General features: G+C 33.8%; 2 protein-coding genes across 8 annotated transcripts in view; one reads left to right on the plus strand and one right to left on the minus strand.

Annotated features, from left to right (window-relative positions):
* SLC25A40 (solute carrier family 25 member 40) overlaps nucleotides 1-17,964 on the plus strand; it is a 54,942-nt gene extending 36,978 nt beyond the window's left edge. For 3 of the 6 annotated variants that reach the window (XM_023226569.3, XM_023226567.3, XM_023226568.3), the window contains 7 exons: nucleotides 1,624-1,691; nucleotides 3,600-3,724; nucleotides 4,456-4,629; nucleotides 7,666-7,775; nucleotides 9,800-9,881; nucleotides 14,729-14,809; nucleotides 15,175-17,956. In XM_023226569.3, coding sequence (XP_023082337.1) covers nucleotides 1,624-1,691; nucleotides 3,600-3,724; nucleotides 4,456-4,629; nucleotides 7,666-7,775; nucleotides 9,800-9,881; nucleotides 14,729-14,809; nucleotides 15,175-15,287 — 753 coding nt within the window. In that variant the 3' untranslated portion in view covers nucleotides 15,288-17,956. Of the gene's footprint in view, nucleotides 1-1,623; nucleotides 1,692-3,599; nucleotides 3,725-4,455; nucleotides 4,630-7,665; nucleotides 7,776-9,799; nucleotides 9,882-11,782; nucleotides 14,187-14,728; nucleotides 14,810-15,174 lie in introns of those variants that run through there. The other 3 variants (XR_002734622.3, XM_023226570.3, XM_023226572.3) reach the window with 3 other exon arrangements.
* A 1,171-nt stretch (nucleotides 17,965-19,135) lies between these two features.
* Nucleotides 19,136-27,837, minus strand: part of RUNDC3B (RUN domain containing 3B) — a 191,054-nt gene continuing 182,352 nt past the window's right edge. For both annotated transcript variants that reach the window (XM_023226644.2, XM_023226645.3), the window contains one exon: nucleotides 19,136-21,547. In XM_023226644.2, coding sequence (XP_023082412.2) covers nucleotides 21,402-21,547 — 146 coding nt within the window. In that variant the 3' untranslated portion in view covers nucleotides 19,136-21,401. The remainder of the gene's footprint in view (nucleotides 21,548-27,837) is intronic.

The following is a 27,837-nucleotide window of genomic DNA, read 5'->3' on the forward strand; positions in this document are numbered from 1 at the left end:
GTATGTATCAATATTTTATTTCTTTTATTGCCAAATAATATTATGTGAATATATCACATTTTATTTATCCATTCATCATTTGATAGACATTTGGGGTGTTTCTACTTTTTGGAATAATTCTATGGACATTCATGTTTCTGTGTGAACATGTGTTTTAGTTTCTCTTGGTTATAACCTTATGTAAATATGTGTTTTAATTTCTCTCAGAGTATAACTGGAGTTGAAATTACTGAGCCATGTGATAACTATGTTTAACCTTTTGAAAAACTGCTAGGCTATACCATTCTGTATTCTCACCAGTAGCATCTGAGGGTTCCAATTTCTTCACATTTTCACCAGTAATTTTTATTGTCTGTCTTTATAATTTTAGCTTATTTAGTAGGTATGAAGTGACATCTCATTTGTGGTTTTGCTTTGCATTTTCTTTTCTTTTTTTTTTTTTTTGAGACGGAGTCTTGCTTTGTCGCGGCCCAGGCTGGAGCGCAGTGGCCAGATCTCAGCTCACTGCAAGCTCCGCCTCCCGGGTTCACGCCATTCTCCTGCCTCAGCCTCCCGAGTAGCTGGACTACAGGCGCTCACCACCTCGCCCGGCCAGTTTTTTGTATTTTTTTTTAGTAGAGACGGGGTTTCACCGTGTTAGCCAGGATGGTCTCGATGTCTTGACCTCGTGATCCGCCCGTCTCAGCCTCCCAAAGTGCTGGGATTACAGGCTTGAGCCACCGCCTCCGGCCTTGCTTTGCATTTTCATAATGATCAATGATGAACATTTTTCCCTTTTCTATTTTTCTTTTCTTTTCTTTTCTTTTTTTTTTTTTTTTTTGAGACAGGGTCCCACTTGCCCAGGCTGGAGTGCAGTGGTGTGATCTCAGCTCAGTGTAGCCTCTCCCTCCTGGGCTGAAGCAGTCCTCCCACCTCAGCCTCCTAAGTAGCTGGCGCCACAGGAGTGTGTCACCATGCCCAACAAATTTTTTAGCTTTTTGTAGAGATAAGGTCTCACTATATTGCCCAGGCTGATGTTGAACGCCTGGGCTCAAGGGGTCTCCTACCTTCCAAAGTGCTGAGATTACAGGCCGGAGCCACTCCATGCAGCCAAACAGGTTTTCATGTGCTTATTGGACATTTGTGTGTATTCTTTGGAGAAATATATATTCAAATCCTTAGCCAATTTTCAATTACTTTATCTTTTTGTTATCAAATTGTAAGAGTTTGTCTGTTAGTAGAAGCTCTGCCTACTTTAGGTTCCTCTCCAAAGATTTCACATAGCACATTTTAATATTTTCTCTGATTTCATGCTTAGGAGAGTTTATCTAACCAATTCTCTGCTGTTGCTCTCCTTCCTTTCTTATAATAATCTTTTCAAAAGCTTTTTTTCTAAGCTCTTAGAACAATCTAGAGCTGAGTAATATAGACTTTATTCTGTAAGAAGTTAGTATCATCCAGAAATTCTTCATTTTAATTGTGTTAAAATTCCCTTTTTAAAAAGAACGGACATACATAAATCCAAAAAGCTAATTTTTTTAGATGTAAATACCTGAAAGAATCAAATTACCAATCATCACTATAAATTTTTGTGTATCAGGTTTAAAGATATATTTTGATTGCTTTTTTCTATTATAATTTTAGGATGCCTTTTTAAAAATCATTCGAAATGAGGGCATTAAATCTCTATGGAGTGGCCTTCCTCCTACCCTGTAAGTTGAATTTTAATGTTTTTTCTACTAAATAATGGTTGTTATTTTATCCTATAATCAGCATGGTTGGACAAAGTCTTGCATTTTTAATATTAGAATGCTTTCATTTTCTGAGGTATTGTTTTTTAAGCCTCACAGCCACCTGCATGTTTAATGATGTACTAGAAAGACTTGCAGGACCTGAAGAGGTTATATTCACAGATACAGTTTATTATAGGAAAAGGATACAAAACAGAATCAGTAAGGGAAAAAGGCACATCAGGAGTTGTCCAGAAATGGGCTTCCAAAGTCCTCCCTTATGGCATTGCACAGGATGTGCTTATTCTTCTATTAGTGAGCTGTGAAGTATACAAAGTGCTTCTGCCTTGGGAAACCCATTTGAGTTTTGAGTGTAGGGCTTTTATTGAGCATGGGTTGTATGGATACATTCTGTCTTTGAGGCCAGTTGTGATGAGCAAAACTTTAAACCCACAGAAGGAAAGGAATTTGTTGTAAATCACAGTATACAGATCAACCTAGACAAGTTGGTTTAGTGTTTCAGATGTCCAAAAAACCTTCTAATAGGGAATACTCCAGGGGATACGTTCCCATGAGTTGTCCAGACGTCAGGCATGCACATAGGCCCTCCTGAAGTTATACAAGGTTTGAGCAACCAAGCCTGCTGTGTTGTCTTTGCTACACAAGCATATGGTAATTTTTTTTCATGTTCAGAAATAAAGACTTTGGTGTCTATTTGTTCATTTTACTAAAGCTGTATGATATATTGCAAAATGTATACTTTCTCCAGATAATTCTAATTACTAACTAGCGATTACATGAATTAATATGATAAACTCTTAATATTAAATGTAAAAATCTAAAATAATAACTTGGCTCCTGCTGTCTCGTTTATTCCCAAGAACTTTATATTTTTAATGGAGGAAATTAGTCAATTTGAGGCATTTATTTTAAACAATGCTTAAGGTTTGAGGTTAGTGTCAGATCTAATACCTCACCAGTCAGTCCTGCTCCTAAATTCTCAACAGCAAGATTAAGATTAAGATTAGGCATTCCAGACTATGGATTAGGCATTCCAGACTATGGTCTGTGAATGTCCTTTAGTTATATCATAAACATGGACTCATTTCTTGTTGCATTAATATTTATTGACATGACAGTACATGCAACTTTGTGTTTGAATTTAATAATTCCCTTTTAATAATTTCTTTTAAAATAGTATGTCATTAGAATTCCCTTAAAATTAGTGTATGTAATTCTGATGATGTTAATTGTAATTTATGTCTAGTTACAACCAGGAGTGATACATGGTCTATAGTTCAAAAATGTTTTATAATTTCTCATGTACTTTTTATTTTGCTGATTCTGATGTTATGGTAATTATGAATGAGAAAGAAGATCCGGGCGACCAGAAACAGAACAAGTCAAGGAGATGAAGTGTCTGTCTTAATTTGTCTTTTCCTATTTGTTTTATTTTTATTTTATTTATTTATTTGGAGACAGTCTTGCTCTGTCCCTTAGGCTGGAGTGCAGTGGCATGATCTCGGCTTATTGCAACCTCTGCGTCCCAGGTTCAAGTGATTCTAGTTCCTCAGCCACTTGAGTAGCTGGTATTACAGGCATGTGCCACCATGCTAGCACTTATTTAATGCTATATATTGTAACTGTCTTCACAACTAGAATGCAAACTTTTGGAAGGCAAATGCTTACTTTATATCTTTTTACTGCCTACTAAGTTAAGTATTAACCATTTTTAAAATAAAAGAAAAATTGATCTCATAGGCTAATTTGGAGTTTTTAGCTTACACAAAATATAAGGGTTTTTTAGCTTATATAATAATATTTGAATTTAAATTAAGACTGTGGAATCTTTTGATAATTTTGAACAAATCTTTTTGTGTGATCTGACAGAGTGATGGCAGTTCCTGCCACAGTTATTTATTTTACCTGCTATGATCAATTAAGTGCTCTTCTGAGATCTAAGTTAGGAGAAAATGAATCCTACATACCAATTGTTGCTGGAGTTGTAGCCAGATGTAAGTAATAAATCTTTATTTTCATTTTGATTTCTGTTTAGAGCTTCTGTTTAAGTTGGGACATTCACAGATAATTTGTACAATATATAGAGTATTAGTATGATATATTTTGCCTTATAGTTTATATTAATTTGTTAATATAGGATAGATACTCCAGAAGTCATATGGAATAGTGATTACCATCAGAATGAGATGGGCTCAGCCTATCTTGGTCAAATCATGGACAGAGTTTTTAGAGTGACATCAGAGTTGGTTTTGATTCACCTGAACTTCTGAGGTATCACCTGGGATCATGCATGATTCAGTCCAAAGTTCTGAATCACTTTCCTTATAAACTTTGGGACTCAGAGTTTGATCATAAGGAAAGTTGACTCTATACAGAAGAACGTTTACTCTGCTAAATGGGAATGAGATTTATTGGGTCAGTAACTGGAATGGGCTTTGGTTTTCATAGTTCTGGTTGATTACATCATTTCTGGAATTGCCGTTGAGAGAGTTGAAACCAGAAAAAGTAAGATATATGAAAATAGACTTTTAAGAAATACTTTTATCAAGGGAAAAATCTGTGTCAATTATGTTGACATCATTAGATATTTAATTTTAAGGTTTTCAGACATAGAATAAAAGTTTAAAATATCATAAAATATATGAATATTAAGTTTTACAGTATGTGTGTTGGCATAGTACATGGCTTTATTTTTGTTTTCTTTTTTTAAACTTGTTTGTATTAGTTGGTGCAGTAACTGTGATAAGTCCACTAGAATTGATTAGAACCAAAATGCAGTCCAAGAAGTTTTCTTACATGGAACTGCATCGATTTGTCAGCAAGAAAGTATCTGAAGATGGTTGGATTTCCCTTTGGAGGGGCTGGGCTCCTACTGTTCTTAGAGATGTACCTTTCTCAGGTAGGATTTATCTTATTTGTTGCTACTCAATTTTACATAGCTTTGTTAAATATTACTGTTACTAGATTTTTAACTCTTTACCATTAAAGGTAAGTTATTTTCTATAGTGACCACAAACTCCTTTTTCATTGTTGGGCTCTCAGATCTTTACAAGCTTTTATTGAATGAATAGTTTTTATTCAAGCTTGTTATTAGTTTTTATACATTAATTAGTGGGTATTCATATTCAGAGAATGCAAAGTACCTTTAACATTCTAAATAAGTCATTTAGTATTATTTAGTAAGATAAGTAAAACAACTACGAATCAAAGGATAGAATCCATATAAGACCACTTTGGAATTATATGGGCTCCTACTTTTTCAGTTATTAAAAATAAACATCTCCCCATTAAATGATTATCCTGTAAAAGACTATTACAAATCAAGTAGGCTATTGTACTACTTACTCAATCATGAAAAGGGAGAAAATTATGAAAAGTGAGAAGTGCAAATCTACCAGTAACTTATATAATGTACATACTCTAGTGGCATTTCCCTTGTGGGTCATAGAAGTTTTTAAGACCCCAAAAAATACTTATCTAGCTAGAGAGAAACTCTGAATAATAATATCTATATCTTCTAAAAATCATGAAACCACAATATGTTCTTTCATTGTCACAACCCCAGTGGTAACCAGTATATTAAATGCCATTCATTTGATTAAAAGAATTAGTTTTCCCACATACATATTATTGCCAAACATTATATTAGTTTTGCCTATTTTTGAAAATCCCCTTTTACTAAAAAATTTTCCTAAGATTCCTTCTTGTGTTATATGTAACTGTTTTCTTCATTTTTACTCATTTATATGTGAGTAAACAAGTAAGACAATGCTGCTATGAAAACTTCTAATCAGTTTCTTGGTGCACCTTTGAAAGTTTATCCAGTATTGGATTTGTTGGTTCATATACATACATACATTTCAAATTTTACTAGGTAATATAGAACTCTTTTCTAAAGTGATTGTATGATCTACCTACCTACCAGCAATGTATGAGATTTTCTGCTGTTTCACACCCTTTCCAGCGTTTTTATTGTCAAAGTTCTTAATTTTTGTTTAATAATTTAAAGTGGTATCTCACTTTAATTTGCATTTCCCTGGTTGTTAATAAAATTGGGCACTGTTTCATTGGCATTCATTTATTCATAATTGATTTGGGGTTTTGAAATTGAAGTAGGTTTTCAATTTCATTTTCCTCCCACATGGATAGCTGGTTGTCCCAACATCACCTGTTGCAGTGATCCCCAACCTTTTTGGCACCAGGGACTGGTTTTGTGGAAGACAGTTTTTCCATGATTGGAAAAATTTGTGTGTGTGTGTGTGTGTGTGTGTGTGATTGGTTTCAGAACGAAGCTATTTCACCTCAGATCACCAGGCATTAAATTTTCATAAGGAGCACGCAACCTAGATCCCTCACATGTGCAGTTAGCAATAGAGTTCTATGAGAATATATTGCTACTGCTGATTTGACAGGAGGTGGAGCTCAGGAGGTAATGCTCACTCACCCGCGGCTCACCTCCTGCTGTGTAGCCCAGTTCCTAACAGGACACAGATCAGTACCAATCCTCAGCCCTGGGGTTGTGGTCCCTGATCTATTGAATAACCATAATTGCTCCAGGGATCTGCATTGTCATCTCTGTCATATAACATTTTCATGTATGCATGGATCTGTTTCACTGGTTAATGTTTCTGACTTCAGGCCAATACCACACTGAATTATTAGTGCTCTATGAAAAATCTTTTTTTTTTGGCAGGGTCTCACTCTGTTGCCCAGGCTGGAGTGCAGTGGCACAATCACGGCTCACTGTAGCCTTGATCTATCTACAAGGCTCTAGTAATCCTCCCACATCAACCTCCTGAGTAGCTGGAACTAAAGGCGTGTGCCACCATGCTTGGCTAAGAAAAATCTTGATGTCACTTTATTTTTCTTCCCTAGGAATGTCATCTCTTTATGTTAATAATAAGTCTTTAAGAAGTTGTTTTAGGAGAGATTCAAATTTTTCTTCATCAAGGTTGTATTCATCTCTTTTTTCTGACATTTAGTTATAGGTACACCCCACTGTCCCCAGCTTTTAGTAGCTATTTTTAAAGCTCTATTTTAATTTTTTAAAATTAACTCTTTGTAGTTGGTACAGTTGCAATTGATTTTTTTCTATAGCTTACATCCAGCTATGTTTTAACACTCTGTTATAAATTCTGCTTTGTCTTACTATCGTTTTGGTTTTGATATATATAAAAATATATGTAAATTTAACTGTTTTATATCATCATTTATAATCATAATTTTTCTTTCTTTCTTCCTGCCCAGTGAGTTTTTGAATTATGGTGACAATAATGAACATCCCCATCGTTTTTCCCATTTTAAAGAAAATAGACCTCATTTAACCATTAATAATTATTTTTGGTATAGGTTTTTGATGCATGTTCTTTATCAAATTAAAGAAGTTTCCTTTTACTTCTAGGTTTCCAAGAAACTTGTTTCTTTTAAATGAAAGAGTATTGAGTTTTATCAGATGCTTTTTCATTATCATTACATGATCCCATGGTTTTGTTAACATTGTAATATGACATTTAATTTTCATTGTATACCTTTGCCTTTCTGGGATAACCTAACTTAATCATAGTGTATGATATTTTATGAAATATTTCTGACTTCAGTTTGTTTTTCATTGTTGTTTTTAGGAAGTCTGTACCTATGATCATGAATAGATTGGCCTTTACTTTTTTCCTTTGTACTGTTGTCCTTGTCAGGCTTTGGAATTATAGTCATACTTCATTGATGCATAGTTTTTTTTTTTATTTATAGGACTGCTAGAATATTACTGAGAATTTTGCTTTAAATAAAGAAATCCCACCCTAGTGGGTGTCTAAGCAGAAAGCAAGGTGTGTCAAGGTTAGAATTTGTCTATCCCCTGAATATATAACCTCATAACTCTTTTATTAAAGTCCACATTTTGTTTCTAAATGTGTGTTCATTTCATTCTCTGTTTTTATAGCAATGTACTGGTATAACTATGAAATTTTAAAGAAGTGGTTATGTGAGAAGTCTGGTTTATATGAGCCAACATTTATGATCAGCTTTACTTCAGGGGCATTGTCTGGTTCCGTAAGTTTATTCTTTTGTTGTTAATATTCCAGAAAAATAATTGTTGTATTAAAACAAAACAAAATATTATATAATATCTCATGTATATTGAGATCCACTTTGGCTGCACTGCTTGAAAGTTTTTCTAAATATTTTCCATCTATTTTAAGGAAACAAATTATTAGCAAATAAAATAATTTAAACATACTGTATTTATTTTTATGTTGCAAAAACATTTTTCTGAGAAACTTTTGAATTTGTTAGATCATTACAGTTACAATATTTTAGAGTTTTATTATTTAGAGCATTTTGTAATTTTGCTCTGATTATGTAATATTTCATGCAGTGTCATCTCATATGCATTAAGCACTTCTAGCCTCTGCTGCTGATTCCTGTTTCTTTGGAAACATTTTGTCCTACTAAAGTACTTTTTAAAAGAATTTGAACAAAAATTACAGTCAGAAGGAAGGAATCTTAAGTTACCATTTTTTGGGTAATAGTTTATCTTTTTCCACACCTCCTTGTAGAATGATATGAAAAGTCCTGTAGTAGACTTTCATTATGCAGATTTATATCACCCTGACATTGGTAATAGTTTTTTTTATACCCACATATTTCCAAAAATGAATTTGTAATAACTTGTAGTGAGACAATAACACACTGGAACCACAAAAAAACAATAGTGAAGGAGCAGAGTGAAGTGATGGAGACTTGCAAAAAAATATTGTAATAATATCTCAGAAAATCTGGGCCAAGGAAGCCACGTAGTTGACTTTAAAACTTAAATATAAATATTCCCAGTCTAAAATCTTTCAAATTAATCCTAGTGGATTATAAGCCTATTGAACAAAAAAAGCAATTAGTATTGTTGAATAATGGCTTTAGGGTATTTACCAGTTTTGCAGAAATACAAAGGAGAGTCCTCTATTGTACTATTTCTATGTAACCTAGAAAATCTATTTTTTTAGGATTTTTAAAATGATCTAGAAAATTGCTGCATTTTGACAGTTTTCAAATAACGTTTTGTCTCTACAACAGAAAAAACATCTGAATGTGAGTGTCCAGGCTTTCTGTCAGAAAACAGAACAGCCTAAACCACCTTATTTTAGAAAGAGTTTCAAAAATGGCTTACATAACATTGTAGCCACTGCATGATAGATAATGAAGATGGAGAAAAATCATTGATTTTACCTTACCTGAAATCTTCGAAGCTGATTTCAAGAACGTAAATCAACAAATTGTTGGGTTGAAATAAAATACAAGTGATTTTAAAGGGGCATTTTATGACCATATTGGCCTACTGTGAGTTGGGAAGCAACAATACATGCCAGTTTTAACCTTGTATGACTGTTGTATCAAATATTGTGATAACATATTTAAAAGAATTAAGTTATTAAAAAAACTCAAAGCATTGTGGAAATAAATGTAAATTATTTTGAGAAAAGTTATTTGAAATGTGATTTGCATCCAGCTTTTATCATTAATAGGAAAAAATCTAATTTGTAAACCATTGTAACTATATTTTAATATGTAAACATTTACATAACTATTTATTTTAAAAGGTTTATAGAGCTAAAAGTTCAAAATTCATTTTCTTTGTTCAAATTTAAGTTTTTATTCTATTTTAAAAGCATTTGCTGGAAATTTTAAAATGCCTACTAGATACTTGAGAATTTTTGCCTTGACATATGTGTTGTACCTTCTTGTGATGTAAAGGAATAATAAAACACAAAGGAGCATGAGAAATTGTAAATGCTGGTAGTGGAGTCAGAGAGGTTTGGTTGGAATTGTGGCTCTGCAGCTAGTAGCTATGTGACCTCGGGAAAGTAAGGGAATTTTTCTGAGGCGTTTTACTTTTGAGTATAGTGAGAAATGCATATCTGTTTGCTTTAATGAAAACTTAAAAGATATACATATTATTTCATTTTAAAGTTGTTATTTTCATTATTATTCTTATTAAATAATGTACTAATTAGAAGAATGTAAAAATATTTTAGGAAAAATTAAAAGGTTGATGGAAATTAATCAATTTTACTTTCTGATAGTTTGCAGCTGTTGCAACTTTACCATTTGATGTGGTAAAAACACAAAAACAGACACAACTTTGGACATATGAAAGTCATAAAAGTAAGTTTAATAAATTTAAAGCATTTTTTTGTTTTTCCTTCCAGATATTGTAGGAATATCTAAAATAAGGAAAACAAGATTTTTTTCTTCTACATTATTCTTTGTGTATTTTACTGAAAGTAATATACTGTTAGAATGGAATACCTAGAAAATCTCTAAACAAAAACAAAAAATTTAAGAAAATGTAAAGTCTAATGTTTCTTGAATGCCATCAGTTAAGTCTCATATCTGCGATAAAGAAGAAATAATCTTTGTCATTTAAAAGCTAAGTTGTTTTATGATGTCTTTTCCTATAGTTTGTTTTCAGATCTATTTCAAATTATTATTTTTATTGTCTTCATAAGTCTTTGAAATAAAACAATAAGATAAATCTAGACAAATCAGGATAAAGAATAGGAAATTACTGGGAAACCGTTTTTCTTTTTCTTTTTGATAGTGTGTGTATATAATCTGTATATGAAAGCGTTATCAGATGCTTTTTCATTATTACATGATCCCATGGTTTTGTTAACATGGTAATATGACATTTAAAGATTTTTACTGTATACCTTTGCATTTCTGGGATAACCCAACTTAATCATAAAAACCATCTATTTTTATTTCTTCATAACCTGTAATTTCTTCTAGAACAAAAGTGTACTCCTATTTGCTTCTACTAGGATCCCTCTGTCATTTATTCCCTTTAGAAAGTGTAGCAAACCCATGGGAAATGATCTATTACAAAATTATGTAAGTCTTGTGATAAGACTATTACAATGTAAATAAAAATTCTTCTACCCATGATTATAATAGTTTGCATAAAAGGTAAAATAGGTATAATGTTGAAAGAAGCTGGTTACAGACCTCTACAAATGAATCTGATGGATATTGGTGACATCCTTTTTTTTTTTTTACCTGTCAAATACCCACTCTCCTCTTATATTAGAAGCTAATGAAAACCTGGGAGGTAATCAGAGTTTTATTATATTAGGGTTCTCCCACTTCCCTGTTTTAGGCATGAGCCTTCTAGAAACCCAAGCTCTATCTGTCCTCCTTTGACAGTTCAAAATTACTTTGTTTCATTCTTCTTTTCTTATCAGAATTTCTATTTCCCCTCTTAAGTATAATATTTAATATAGTAGGATTTCACCAGTTTCTCTTTGGTGTAATTTAGCATAAATGGCTAATGACTGGGGCATTGAGGTAGTGGTGGTCATGGTGGTTGATAAGGGAAAAGATGGGAATCTGTACAGGTAGATTCTAATGCACACTAAAGTTTAGGAGCCACTTACGTTGGTACCTAATCATTGGAGTCACCTGAGGTGCTTATTCAATATACCTAAAGCTGGACGTCACCCTCAATACACTCTCATTTAATGACTCTGAGGTGGAACTCTAGCTTGTATATTTTGAAAATGATCCCTAAGTGATTGTGATGTATATCTTCATTGAGACTGGCACCAGGGAGCCATCTTTCTTTATTAGATTTAACTCTTACCTATCACCGGTTTTTTCTAATTAATGTTTCCTCATTTAAACCTAAAAGGAAAAATCTTAAGAGTTGGGTTTTAATTTTCCATGATTATCATTGTAAATTTTAATCTGTTAGTGTACTTCAGCTATGAACCAGTTACTTAAAGGTTTACTAAGATAATATTTCAGTTGAAATTACACTTGCAGTTTGAGTGATAATCAGCCTATACTTACTATTTGCTTTTACATTATTTATCCCCAAGAAGTAACTCAGCTCCATTTAGAAGTGACTTCCTTCATTCCACAGCTCAACTATACCAAATCCCTTCTCTCTAAGCAAAAAAGAAAATATGAAGTGTTGCATCTCTCATACTATAGAATGATAGTTCCATGCAAGTGTATGATCTGTCAGCCTACTTTGACCACTTCTTCCATTCTTCATTCATTAGTCAATTACTGAGTGCCTATACTGTGTCAGGCACCATGCTGGTATATACAGATAAATGAGACAATTACCCAAATCCTCAAAGAGCCCATGATCTGCTGGAACAGAGGCTGCATTCAGAAGCACGTTAGCATGTAGTAAGTGCCATATCCTATAACAGAGATAACTTTTACCTAATTTATGAGTGTGTCATATATTATTAATTTTAAAAAATTTAATCTCTGGTTTTAGCTTTTTAAACCTGGCCCAAATGTACTTATTTCCAGAAGTTAAACTACTTCTTCTCTGAACACATTTAATATTTTTAAAACACTATTCTTAACTGGACAATAGAACTATAGAAAAACACTACTCAAGCAATATTTAATTTTTAAACATTTTAAAATTAAAATGTTTAATAGATTTAATAAATAGTACATTGGTTTTAATATTTAAGGCAATATTTTTCTGTATTTCAATATTTATATTTCTATTTTAAAATAGAAATGATTCATTATGAAATGGTTATACTTGCCAAATAAACTTATTTAAAATGTTCAATTTTAGTAATACTAAGGAACAGCAGTGAGAGAACATTTTATATGAATTAGACTGTTGGGGAGGATGTAGCTCACTGGGAACTTTATGCCATGATGGTAAGAATATTTGACACAGCTACTTTGGAAAACAATCTGGCAGTAGCAAGGAGTCCATTCTGAGTTATCAGTTCCACTCCTAGATATGTGCCCTAGAGAAATTTTTGCACATGTACAAGGATATCCAAGGCAAGATTTTTAAAAACAGCAAAAAGTTAGAAATCACCTAAATGTCCCTTTACAGGAAAATGGATAAATCATTATAAGCCATATAATGCAATACCATGCAGCAATTAAAATGAATAAAATATAGCTGCACTTACTAACCTAGATAATTCTGAAAGCACATTGCAGAAGTCAGTGTGCAGTGTGATATCATTTATATAAAGTTTAAAAGGAGGATAAAGAAAAGTATACATTGTTCTGTACATTCCAGATGTATACAAAGAAGAGTATACATCTGGATATGTTTAGATGTAAACATTTAAACAAATGCATGAGAAAGATGAAAAAAGAAAGACGAGAGTGATTACCTTTGAGAAGGAGGAAAAATACAATTGTGGGGGAATATATAGGGGGCTTCAACTGGATCTGTAAGAGTTATTACGATATAGTAAATTTGGATGTTCAGTAAATGAGCATTTATTTTCTCTATGCTTGAAATATTTAATAATAAAAGTGTTTCTTTACAGTGCAAGAATTTGCTCATTACCTGTAGGAGTAGCCCTTTAATGTTTAAATGTTAGGCAGGAGACACTTCTAAGGTTCCACTAGAGCTTGGCTTACCTTCAGTTGATACTCTTTTTGTCATTCTCTTAATTTCACCTTCCTGTTAAAATAGAAACTAGTTTGGGGCATGATTTCTACAAGATTAGAAACACCTGCTGCTTGATCACCATTCTTTGACTAGTTTTTAAAATTTAAATGAAATAATTTAAACATGAAGTGAAAATTAGAAAGTTCTTGTCATTGACTTTCTTTAGAAAGTTAAATTTCATTCATATTTTGTAATCAGTGTTGGGCTGCTGTAGTTATGTTTATGCTTATACTATTGCTAGTATAGCTTCTTAAATAAATCATTAAGGCTTCATTTATCTTAGTCCTCATTTATTCATAGTCAGAGATTCTGATATTTTATATAAATGAAATTTGGAGATAATCACACTCCATTAAATGGCAAAATTCTAGAAAGTCATTTTTGAAAGATATCATTTTATCTTAGCTTTTATCTTCCAGACTTGCTTAGTGGTACATACTTTAATCTTGTTTAATGATTCAGGGTTGTCTTCCATGTAAACATTGATTTTTGTAGAGTAGCAGCTCTCAAAAGCTAGAGAGGGCAGTATAGGATTGTTTGCCCATCATCCAGCTGGTCTCAAAACAAGACCTTGAAATCTTCATCCTGTTAGCTGTCATCCTGTTAGCTGTTATTTACATGGTAGTTAGTGCACCTGGTTCTTACAATTTTTTTTTTAATCTTATTGCATCTAGTGGTCTGTGGGCCAAGGTAGCTGTTTAGAAAAGTGCGTAAAATGAAAATAAACAAATTTTGTTTACAAACAAGCTTTATGTTTATACTTCAGTGCCATCTACTTTTGCTAAGTTTTAAAAAAATTAGTTTTTTATTTATTTTCTTCCAGATATTTGAGTGGTTGCAAATAAGTGAGATGTTATTGTTAGCTAAAATAAACCCTTTGAAGGAGAGAGCACTGGTCTAATTTATTTCAAGACTAGCATATCCATTCAGAAAGGTAGTAATAACTCAAGACACTGCTAGGGAGAATGAGCTGTTTTCCTCAGCACTCTTTTTAGAAAAAAAAAAAAGTTTTAAAACTATTTATAATAAAATGTGAATGAAAAATGGTTGTGAGGACTTTTCTTTGGCATTGGATACCCCATGAAGGTTTCTATACATTTTTTAAGAGATGGGCATCTCACTTAAGAGTTCAAGACCAGGCTGGTCTTGAACTCTTAAGCTCAAGAGATCGATCTTCCCACCTCAGCCTCCGAAGTAGCTGTTTATACATCTTTTAAAAATTTCATTATGAGAAGTTTTTAAGACCTAGAAAAAAGTTTTAAAAATACTACCATCAAGTTTAAGAAACAAGCATTATCAAGTCAGGAGAAACCCTCAGTATATTTCTCCTTAATTGCATCCCGTCCTATACATCTTTAAATATACAGCCTTTTTCTGTTTTTTATTTTTAATGAACCTATTAAAAATAAAACTTAAAGTAGCTTTTTAGGTAAACAAACTTCTTATGGTAATGAAATGATATATCCCCAAGGGCCATGAACACTACTTTGTGTTATCTGTATTAGGAATTATTAAATTGTTATTTGTAATAGCATTATTTCTTTATTTTAACATTTAGTTTCTATGCCTTTGCATATGTCAACCTGGGTTATAATGAAGAACATTGTTGCTAAAAATGGATTTTCTGGATTATTTTCAGGTAAAAATATTTGCTTTACCGAATCATTGAATAGAATGATTACTTTTAAACCTATCGCCTTCTAAAATTAACTTACAGGAGGAAGTTATAGATAACATACTATGTTTATTTTCTCCTAAATATCTGTATTATAAATTAAAATAAATGTTAAATAACAGATTTACTATCAATAAGATAAAAATTTCTCTATAATGTAATATGGATTGAAGTGAGGTTGTTGGAGGCGCGCAGTCTTTTCTACCAATTTATGGATTTTAACATATTCATTTAATTTGAACATTATCAGAATAAAGCCAAAAAATTATATTTTTAAAAATAAGGTAAGAAAAAAATATTTGTTTTGATTATTCCTATTCTTTTTTCAGGCCTAATTCCTCGCTTAATTAAAATTGCTCCTGCTTGTGCCATTATGATCAGTACATATGAATTTGGAAAGGCGTTTTTCCAGAAACAAAATGTTCGAAGGCAGCAGTACTAGTGATGCTGTTTCAACTCGAAACAACAACTATAACCAAAGAAGATGGAGACTCTTAGGCAAGAATGTTTTTCACCATTATTCTCTTACAATGATTTTATGTCTTTTTCCTATAATTTAAATAAATTATTTCAGCTCTACCTCTAAACCATAATTTTAAAATAAATTTTATCCTATTTTTGGTGATACAGAAAAAGATATTCTAGAAATTACCACCATTGAGCATTTATTCTTGTAAAAATAAGACAAATTACTCCTTAGCATCAAAAGCAGTCTCTGAGAGTTTAATATTATATGTTTCAGTATAACATAATCTTACTGGGAGTGTGTCGGATACACAAGAACTTTTTGAATTGTGTGCTGAATGATGTACATAGTCTAGAAGAAAAAAGCCGAAGTCTTGTGCACATTTAAATCATGTACATAGTGTATTTCTGTATTTCAGTAAAGTAGGTAAGGCAGTCGTTAAATAGCATTGTTGACATTGACCAAATATTGCCTGTTTCCTTTAATTCAAATGCATTAGGTTCCCGCCTCCCCCACCCTCCCCGCCATGTTGCTGTTTTAAGGCTTCACATGTATTAAGATTTCTCTGATCAAAATTGTGGCTGTTCTCCTTATGAACCATAATATAATCATTTGTGTGATGTACATTGTGCCATTTTTGATGACTAAATGTCTATATTTCTACTGTTCCTGTAAGAGAGGGAGTTTTTTACTGATAGTAGCAGATGTTCACTTCAGCCAAACTTGGGTGTTCAGTGGTAAATCATATAGTATTTAGACTGGTAAAATTAGTTTGCACACAGGAATAGCCTCTGATTTTTAGCCATCTTGTAATCCAAGTATCATTGTTCACGGAATTCTCTAGGTCATTTTTATTGTCTTGTTCTAACAAGACATTATTGCTACGATAATAGTTACAAAATATTTCTAAAATATCCTTTGATTTTTACACTAAGTATGGTAGAGTAAGAGGCTAAACAAGAAGCTATTTCCTTGAAGACATTGCTTTCAGTCACCGTACATGTCTAAATAATTTAGCTTATCATTCATTGTATGTAGGAATTAGATAAGAAAGGATATGATGGCAGGAAAAGAAATGCTATTCATTTTTTATACTTTAGTTTTATTTTCTTAGGATTTATACCCTTTAAAAAGAAAACAGCACTTTATTGCAGTCTTTATTTTAGGAAAATGTGAAGCATTTTTTTTTTTCCTCTCCCAAAATGAATAGATGGCAAGTCTTCAGTGCTGGTAGAGGAACTAATTGATTTTGTACTATAGTAGGAAAGTATAACACCAGAAATAAAGTATATAGGGTTTGCATGTAATCTTCTGTGTTTATTTTATCCTATGTTGATTTACCTTAAATTTGCAACATATCCATATAAATATTCATGACTTTAATTTCATTAAAATGTTTATGCCTTCTTAAAAATCATCACTGTGCTTCTAAATATTTTTACATAAAATCATTGTATAATGCTGTACTGTGATATATATATGAAAGTTTATCTTGAACAGTGCTCTTTAACAATATTAAATTTAAATTTATCTTGGTTTTGCTATGCTTATGGATAATTCATAGAAAAAAAGCAGAAAAACTTAATACTGTTCCCAAAAGGCAGTTACATATTTCAGTTTAATATCACCTATGAGTATGAGAAAGATTTCCATGTCTCCTACCCCTCACTGCACTTAGGAAAATTCTTACTTATGAATAAAGTAATATAAGTAAATCTAAATGCCTAGTAGTTTTTCTAACACATATTACATGCAATGTATCTGGATGAAAAGAAGGCTAAATTGAAGCTTTCTTTATACTTAAGAGGTAAAGAAACATTGATACTTTTAGAATTCTGGACCAAAAAAGGTTCAGAGTTTTGCCATAATAACTTAATTTGTATTAAAATAGTACCTAGAAAAATTCAGTCCATAGAATAGCTAAAATTTTAATTTGCTTCCAGAGTTCTGTCTGATAAAATAATTGAACCATAATTGGCACGATGAATATTCCCAGGTTTTACTTCAGTATACAAATTTAACTCTCAGCCATATGGGCTTTCCAGACTTTTCAATACATATGTTGCAGGAATTGCAATATTTGTAAACACGCACCACAACATTGTTCTTGGTGATGTTTCTAAAACAGCTTTTATTCTATTAACGTTAAATTTTCTAACATAAACATTTAGTTGATTAAATGTAAAATTTTAAGAAGGAACATCTTTAAAATATTAGATGATTGCAACCTTTAATGTAGCACATGTTGACTTTTTTAAAAAGGCATTTTTTTTCTTCTTTTTCTAGGAAAACTATTCACGATGGTTATTTAACTGCATGTGTTTTTTACAATTTTCCCTCTTGGAACAACATATACTGGGGTCTGTCAAAGGGTGGAGGGTGGGAGGAGGGAGAGGGACAGGAAAAATAACTAATGGATACTAGGCTTAATACCTGGGTGATGAAATAATCTGTACAATAAATCCCCATGACACACAACTTTACCTATATACAAACCTGCACATGTACCTCTGAACTTAAAATTAAAAATAAATTCTTCCCTCTTTTTGTCTTGGGCACAAGTGTTGGGATGTGAACAAGTTTATTGTATCCCTTTTGAATTTTCTTCTAAGATGAACTTTTTAAATAAAAGATTACTGCTTTTATATTTTAATCTGTCAACATTTATTGGGACATTTTTTGTAGTAGGCAGTGTAAAAAAAAAGCACTGGAGATATTTCAGATATTGTTACTGGCCACAGGAGGTTTCAGAGCTATGACTGATTGCTAGAAGCATGCAAAGGGAGTCATGGGAAATATGGGGAGTTGTTCACTCAGCCTGGGGGCAGAGAAGGGGAGTGGTCAGGAAACCTAAGAGTTGGACTGACAGGCAATCCAGTTAGTAAATATGCAGGGAAGTGGGAGTCTCAGTAAGGCAGTGGAATTTAGTCCATATGGCTTGAACAAAATGTATACATGGAAATGTGGTAAGAGATCAGACTGGAAATGTAGTCAAAGGCCTTGTGTGCTAAAGGAGGAACAAGAAGGCCGTGGGAAACCTAGGAAAAACTTTACGGCACAGTTGCAACAGTTAGACTTGGGTTTTGGAAAGATAACTAGCAGTATGGAAAATGGGGCTTATGATAAGGTGATCTGTGTTAGAAATCTAAAAGTTTTGGTTTGTATTAAAATACACTTTTTAAATGTACCATAATGAAAAAGAGGTAATTTTATCTTCCCTTTCCTGTCATCAGTTAAAATGACAAATGCTAAAACCAAATCGAAGCTGCTTTGCTTTCAGAAGAGCAGAATGAACCACAGTCTTGTGACGCTTAAGCGGTAATCCAGTATGTTTAGCAAAATCTGGACATTTCATCTAATGATAGGAACTTTAACAAAGCAGTTTTCTAAGTTGTAAATTTGGGACACATTTATAACCACTTAAAAATTGTATGTAAATCTAATGATTTAACAACTAACTTATGATTTACTTTTTCTGCCAATCATAATTAGTAGCTTGCATTTAGCATTTATCTCTTTAGAACTTTTATATATGATTTTATTTAATGCTTACATCATCCTGATGCCATCTCATAGGTGCCAAGAAGATAGTGATGATTCTTACAAAGAAAGCAAACATGACTATTTTATAAAAGCATATCATGTTACTTTTTAAAAATAGGATATTTAACTTGACGTGAGTTGGAATAAGGATTTCTCCCATTCCATTTTCATGTTAGTATTTTAGGTGTGAAACAATATATATTTACCATATTTGCTGAAACAAAAGTGGAATGTACAAGTTAAATCAGTTAACTTTTTGTCAGTCAAAATAAGACCACCAATGCATAGTACAAAATGTTTAATATACATGCAACAAGTATAGTATGCATCAAGGCAACAGAATACACATGGAAATATTGGCGTATAATTTAGCATTCTTTTGGAGGCAAGAGGGGGTGGGTGAACAGTAAACACTACCCAACTAAAATTAAAGATTGAGACATACATTGTTTCTTCATGCAAACAGTAACTACCTTTAGTGTGAAATGAACTGTGTAGAAACCTGATTTTATAACAGCAGATGAATTTTACACCAAGATCTCCAAGAAAGGAGGAAAAGTCATGATCCTCAGATGTAATGTTTAAATCTGCATTTAGCAGCATGTTAAGATGCACAAATTATACATTAGACAGATCTGAAAAATTTTACGATTATGGAATCTTGAATTTCCTTCTACATTATAAAAATGTATGTAAAACCATTGTTTAATTACTAAAGGATAATAAATGTTAGTTGAGAGTGGACCATGAATAATAAAGCATTTAAACATTCTGATCGTTCATAGGAAAGCAGCAATAGTGCTCAAGTCCAGGCTAAAATTTTCAAATTTCTCTTTACCCATTTCCTCACTCCCTTCTCCCAAAGTTTCCATTGTCCTATTATACCTACCTTCCATCCCCCAAGCTGATGAAAACCTGCTTTGGATACTTCACTCACAATCAGGTATACAGAATTGAGAAATTGAGAACAAAAATGTATCATTTCTCAAGAATATTTGCATTTCTACAAGTATTAAAGCCTTAAGCTAAAGGAATAAAGCTCTGAATATGTTCTAGCACATCTACGATAGCTTATTTTAAGGGCTTCCAGGCCTTTGTCCCCGAAGTGACACTGTTTGACTGTCTTACATATAAGACTTGCCTTGTTACTACTTATTATCTTAAATTCCAAATTATGAGACTAAGCTGTAAATATTGCAGAAAACTACCACACTGCTACATTTCTAACACAAAGAATGAATGTGGTAACGTCGGTTCTTGACTCTTCTCAATAATAATAAACAAAAATACCATATGAAGTTCCCAATAAGTACTGTGGCCTCATCATGTAAACAGTGTATAAAATTTCTTTGGCACAGCTAATCATGTTTTCCTCATATTACTATAGAAAATACATGCCATACATTTTCAGTGTGGCGAGATTTTTAGGAATTAATATGGCTGTTTCAAAAATTCCAAAAAAAATAAAAGTACAGATTACAACTTTTTTTTGTTTTAAAAAAAGAAAACTAATTTTACCTGTATATAAGTGTGGGGATTTTTTTTAACATTTAAATGTTTTAAAATGAGATTATGGTGTGATTAATGCTAGAGGCTATAAAACACACGACACAATTCATTGTTGCACAAACAGGAAAAAGAACCAGCACTGAATATCAGACATATATTAATCAAGTATGATAACTACCCTATTGATCCTTGTTTAAAAGCCTCTCAAATCCTTAACTGAACTTGAACTGTTTCCTGGCAAAACAATTTTTCAACGTACGTTCTACATTTTGAAATATGTCTAGTATTTGAGGCATACTTGATCATATTTTTAAATTGATAATCTTTTAAGAAAATCTTGGAAAACAGTTTATTCATTTTACCTAAATGGCATAAAATGCTGTAAAATATTTTCCTTGTGGCACTAACAAATTAAGTCAGTAACTACCAAAACAGACACATTCCTATGGAAATTATAAAATGTTAAGTGGAATGTTGAGTTGATACCAAATGGTAATTATAAATATTAAATAAAAACTGAATAAGCCACTGTGAGAATGCAGCTGAGAACCTTCCCCTGATATTAAAAACAAGGCATTTAAAGCATAGAACTTAAGAAGAAATTAATGAAAAAATGAAATTAACTTTTTTTTTTTTTTTTGAAAATCTGAAAATGAAAAAATACTTAGCTTAAGTCTCTGGAATAAAACTTTGAAGTCAGTCTCTGGCCACTAAGGTATATTTAAATATATAAAAATCAGCTGAACAATATGTACAATTTGCTATGAACTATTTGGTGGATCTTTGAAAGTTGTTTTGTTTTAAAGCCTATTCCTTTTTGAACTTTCTCAATGACAAATATAATAATTTTAAAACTGAAAAATGGCAGGATCATTGTTTTTCACTCCAAATCTCTTATCTGGAGTGGATTCTCTCTAAGCAATAGACTTTCAGACATGTACCAGAACAATATAAAATTTCAAAGGTCTTCCCAGCAGTCAAACATATGTAAACTAAACATTTACAACATAAAAACTTTTGGCTTTTACATAAAAATTTTCAGGATGGAGTTAGGCCTGGACTTGTCATCTCTGTTGTAGGACTTGCAAGGTAGTCATTAGATTTTAAGCTTGTTAGAGACTTGTAACTTGCCACTGACGTTAGAGATCCACAGAGGCCAAGTAATGAGGGAGTATCTTCTTTACCTGAAAATTACAATTAAATAGCAAATAATTAATTACCCTTCAAGAATGATACAAACAAGATCCTAAAACCATTAGAAACTTCCATAGTTTACAAGATATTGCAAATATATGTAACTATTAAGTCAGAGATCTAGATCTCAGTATCTTTGCTTTTTTGGGGGTTTCAACATCACCCTTAAACATTATAAAAGATTATTTGTGCTGCTTATAAAAGTTCTAGATACGGAAGTTTGAGATACCAAGTTTTAAAGCAACAATAAAATATTTACCTTTTTGGAGAACATAGTTATGTCCAGTTAGTAAAAATCTAAACTGAATTAACAGTTAACAGTCCCCAGGCCACAGAAATAACAGGAAATCCGTATTTGTTACAGCAATATATTAGAAGAAGGTGGAAGCTGGTTGGGATTGCCCCAACTCAATAGGAAGGCTTGATTTGGGGAGACTTTATTCATTTATTAAACATTTATTCAGTATCCACTATGCTTCAGGAACCTAATGTTAAGTGTTGAATTTCAGTAGACCCATGAAGGAGGAATGAGTACACCTGTTTTCATGGCTGAGGTCAAACAAGTTCTTTCCAAACTGGGTAAATTTCAACCTGCAGTCTGCCTCAGTGTGCTGCAGTGTGATGCAACTGGCTATGTGGCTGGCTTGGGGCTATGAAAGGCTAATGTCTCTGAATAATTAGGAGGTTTCCAAAGAAGATGGAAAACTTAGGCTTTACACAGTTACAGAAGTTAAGCTGAGCCAAATATCAGATGTTTCTGAATATTACATATTGTTTTAAACAGCCCTATGAAGTATTCCCATAGTCCTTTGTACTTACCCCACCTTGTCATACTGTGTGATAACTGTGGGGCAACTCCTACCTTTATTAGACTGTAATAATATCCTTGAGAAAGGATATGGACATTGTGGTGTTCATTATATCCCCAGTGCCTAGGACACAGCAGATGTTCATCAAGTATCTATATAATTAATGAATGATGAATCAGTGGAACTGCATTTGTACTCAATATAGCTCTTACATTCTTTTTAAATGTGTGACTTTGGGCAAGGCATCTTCTCTGAGCCTGTTTCTTTCCTTTGAAATCGGAACAGATACCAGAAAATAACAGGCTATGTCAATTAACTTCAGTTTTTTTGACCAGTAAAATACAGGAACATGTAATGGTATTAGGAACAGATATGGAACAGTAGTTGTTACATTCAGATTTAAATTGTTTATCATATTATGTTAGGATGAAAAGGTCTGTATGTTGTAAGTATCCTTTTAATGTTTAAGCTTTGAGACTCACATCAGGCCAAAATCAGCAATCTGGAGTTTTTGCTAAAAGCCCCAGGGACTCAACTGCTTTGGATAGTTTCTTCAAATTTCTACTCAATTACTGACCCTGAAACTTTTTAAAAAATATATTGCTGATTATGTATACATGTATAACTATTAACTGTGGCAAATATATATATGTGTGTATGTGTATATATATATAAAACATACAGTTTACTATTTTAGCCATTTTAAATGTAGAATTCAGTGGCATGAATTATATTCACACTATTGTGCGGTCATCACCACTATTTCCAAAATTTTTCATCCCTCCAATTTTTTCCCTCAAAATATTGTTTTGTTTATGGAGGACCTTAAAATTTCTACATAGATCTGATGCTTTCTAGCATTGTCATACAAGTGGTGTGTGTGTGTGACTTGAGAAATGAGAGGCATTTTGCAATTAAGATCTGTGTTCCCCTTTCTCAGAAGATAATTTACACATAATGCAACAAACAGCATCTGTCTTCTAAATTATGGTAAGAAATCTGTCCAAAATGGGCCAACTTTCAGCTTAATGTTCTTATTAAATAACAAAGGGGGACCTACCCCTGAATCTGCTTCAAAAAAGTAATGGATTTTTTTTTTTTCTTTTTTACTGCAACTCAATATGACAAATTCCTGCCTGAAGAGAGATGGCAAAAGGAGTCAGACATGTTTCCCCTTTAAAGTGGATACCAAGTCATGGACAAATCCTTCTGGGTTTGCCCCTAAATAAAGTGGAGAAGCCCAAATTTGCTGGGACGTTTGCAAATAAAAATGAAATCTCCTAAGTAGAGTGCTGAAGCCAGGGTGGCCTTTAATATTATTAATGCCATCTAATATTATTTATTACAATTTGGACAGAAAATAAAGAGGCTAAGTTTATTGATATCTTGAGATTTCAAACTCATTCTTATTTTACAAGTACCCAAAATAGCTGAGAGAAGAGAGTTACTCTGATTTTGACCAAGTGTCAACAACAAAATATTTAATATAAACTCTGATTAACAGTAACTAATATTTATTGATAACTACAATCCAGGCCCTGTGTTAAGTGCTTTACATGAGTTTCTTAATCATGAAAAATCCCATGAAGATCTGTAAGTATCTTCATTTTGCAGATGGGGAGAAATATGTGGCCAAGAGGGCCATATACATAGTAAGAAGAAATAAATGAAATCCAGTCCTCTGAATTCAGACTACCTTTTTGGTCACACTCTTGTATAGAAGGGAATCCATAAAACCTTTTACATAGGGGATGACGTGTTTAGCTTGTATTTTCAATACTTCAAGGCTTCGTGAAGCATGATTTTGAAGGATATAAATAAGAAAACGGACACAGGGAAACAAATACGAAGTCTATGGCAGTTGCCTGAACTAGTTGGTAGTAGAAGGGATACAGACAATAGAGCAGACAGAGAAATCTTAAGAAAGTCAAAGTGGTAGGACTTCGTGATAGCAAAATGTTAGGTGACAGGAGCCATGAATGACTCAGTGGGTTTTAGACTTGCCAAGAATTCCCTTTTCAAAAAATAAAGTGGGACAACTGGATATCCATGTACAAGAGAATGAAGATGGATCCTTAGCTCACACAGTATGCAAAAATCAACTCAAAATGCATCAAAGACCTGAAACTAAAAGAGCTAAAATGATAAAATTCTTAGAAGGTAATACAGGTATAAATCTTCATGACCTTTGATTTCGCAAAAAATTTCTTAGATATGACACCAAAAGCACAAGTAACCAAAAGAAAAACTAGACAAATAGGACTTCATCAAAATTAAAAACTTTGGGAGTCAAAAGACACTAGCAAGAAAGTGAAAAGATACCAAAATCGAGAATATATTTGCAAATCACACATAAGGATCTGATATCCAGAATATACATACAGAATTACTACAATTCATCAATACAAGGGATAGCCACGTGATTTTAAAATGGTCAAAGGATTTCAATAAACATTTGTCTAAAGCTGATACATAAATGGCCAATAAGCACAGGAAAAGACTCTCGAATGATGGGGCGGAGCAAGATGGCCGAATAGGAACAGCTCCAGTCTCCAACTCCCAGCGCAAGCCACACAGAAGACTGGTGATATCTGCATTTTCAACTGAGGTACTGGGTTCATCTCACTAGGGAGTACCGGACAATTGGTGCTGGTCAGCGGCTGCAGCCCAACCAGCGAGAGGTGAAGCAGGGCGAGGCATCGCCACACCTGGGAAGTGCAAGGGAGAAGGGAATCCCTTTTCCTAGCCAGGGGAACTGAGACACACAACACCTGGAAAATCAGGTAACTCCCACCCCAATACTGCGCTTTAAGCAAACCGGCACACCAGGAGATTATATCCCACACCTGGCCGGGAGGGTCCCACGCCCACGGAGCCTCCCTCATTGCTAGCACAGCAGTCTGCGATCTAACCTCAAGGCAGCAGTGAGGCTGGGGGAGGGGCGCCCGCCATTGCTGAGGCTTAAGTAGGTAAACCCGCTGGGAAGCTCCAACTGGGTGGTGCTCACAGCAGCTCAAGGAAGCCTGCCTGTCTGTAGACTCCACCTCTGGGGACAGGGCACAATTAAACAACAACAACAACAAAAAAAAAGCAGTAGAAACCTCTGTAGACACAAACGACTCTGTCTGACAGCTTTGAAGAGAGCAGTGGATCTCCCAACACGGAGGTTGAGATCTGAGAAGGAACAGACTGCCTGCTCAAGTGGGTCCCTGACCCTTGAGGAGCCTAACTGGGAGACATCCCCCACTAGGGGCAGTCTGACACCCCACACCTCACACAGTGGAGTACATCCCTGAGAGGAAGCTTCCAACGTAAGAATCAGACAGGTACACTCGCTGTTCAGCAATATTCTATCTTCTGCACCCACTGCTGCTGATACCCAGGCAAACAGGGTCTGGAGTGGACCTCAAGCAATCTCCAACAGACCTACAACTGAGGGTCCTGACTGTTAGAAGGAAAACTATCAAACAGGAAGGATACCTACACCAAAACCCCATCAGTACGTCACCATAATCAAAGACCAGAGGCAGATAAAACCACAAAGATGGGGAAAAAGCAGGGCAGAAAAGCTGGAAATTCAAAAAATAAGAGTGCATCTCCCCCTGCAAAGGAGCATAGCTCATCGCCAGCAACGGATCAAAGCTGGACGGAGAATGACTGACAAGATGAGAGAAGAAGGCTTCAGTCCATCAAACTTCTCAGAGCTAAAGGAGGAATTACATACCCAGCGCAAAGAAACTAAAAATCTTGAAAAACGAATGGAAGAATTGATAGCTAGAGTAATTAATGCAGAGAAGGTCATAAACGAAATGACAGAGATGAAAACCATGACACGAGAAATACGTGACAAATGCACAAGCTTCAGTAACCAACTTGATCAACTGGAAGAAAGAGTATCAGCGATTGAGGATCAAATGAATGAAATGAAGCGAGAAGAAAAAACAAAAGAAAAAAGAAGAAAAAGAAATGAACAAAGCCTGCAATAAGTATGGGATTATGTGAAAAGACCAAATCTACATCTGATTGGGGTGCCTGAAAGTGAGGGGGAAAATGGAACCAAGTTGGAAAACACTCTTCAGGATATCATCCAGGAGAACTTCCCCAACCTAGTAGGGCAGGCCAACATTCAAATTCAGGAAATACAGAGAACGCCACAAAGATACTCCTCGAGAAGAGCAACTCCAAGACACATAATTGCCAGATTCACCAAAGTTGAAATGAAGGAAAAAATCTTAAGGGCAGCCAGAGAGAAAGGTCGGGTTACCTACAAAGGGAAGCCCATCAGACTGACAGCAGATCTCTCAGCAGAAACTCTACAAGCCATAAGAGAGTGGGGGCCAATATTCAACATTCTTAAAGAATGTTAAACCCAGAATTTCATATCCAGCCAAACTAAGTTTCATAAGTGAAGGAGAAATAAAATCCTTTACAGATAAGCAAATGCTTAGAGATTTTGTCACCACCAGGCCTGCCTTACAAGAGACCCTGAAGGAAGCCCTAAACATGGAAAGGAACAACCGGTACCAGCCATTGCAAAAACATGCCAAAATGTAAAGACCATCGAGGCTAGGAAGAAACTGCATCAACTAATGAGCAAAAGAACCAGTTAATATCATAATGGCAGGATCAAGTTCACACATAACAATATTAACCTTAAATGTAAATGGACTTAATGCTCCAATTAAAAGACACAGACTGGCAAATTGGATAAAGAGTCAAGACCCATCAGTCTGCTGTATTCAGGAGACCCATCTCACATGCAGAGACATACATAGGCTCAAAATAAAGGGATGGAGGAAAATCTACCAAGCAAATGGAGAACAAAAAAAAGCAGGGGTTGCAATCCTAGTCTCTGATAAAACAGACTTTAAACCATCAAAGATGAAAAGAGACAAAGAAGGCCATTACATAATAGTAAAGGGATCAATTCAACAGGAAGAGCTAACTATCCTAAATATATATGCACCCAATACAGGAGCACCCAAATTCATAAAGCAAGTCCTTAGAGACTTACAAAGAGACTTAGACTCCCACAATAATAATGGGAGTTGCTCATCGCCAGCAATGGATCAAAGCTGGACGGAGAATGACTGACGAGATGGAATGTACCTCAAAATAATAACAGCTATTTATGACAAACCTACAGCCAATATCATACTGAATGGGCAAAAACTGGAAAAATTCCCTTTGAAATCTGGCACAAGACAGGGATGCCCTCTCTCACCACTCCTATTCAACATAGTGTTGGAAGTTCTGGCTAGGGCAATCAGGCAAGAGAAAGAAATCAAGGGTATTCAGTTAGGAAAAGAAGAAGTCAAATTGTCCCTGTTTGCAGATGACATGATTGTATATTTAGAAAACCCCATTGTCTCAGCCCCAAATCTCCTTAAGCTGATAAGCAACTTCAGCAAAGTCTCAGGATACAAAATTAATGTGCAAAAATCACAAGCATTCTTATACACCAGTAACAG

This window comes from Piliocolobus tephrosceles, chromosome 8, assembly GCF_002776525.5.
Source record: "Piliocolobus tephrosceles isolate RC106 chromosome 8, ASM277652v3, whole genome shotgun sequence".
Classification (NCBI taxonomy): Eukaryota; Metazoa; Chordata; class Mammalia; order Primates; family Cercopithecidae; genus Piliocolobus; species Piliocolobus tephrosceles.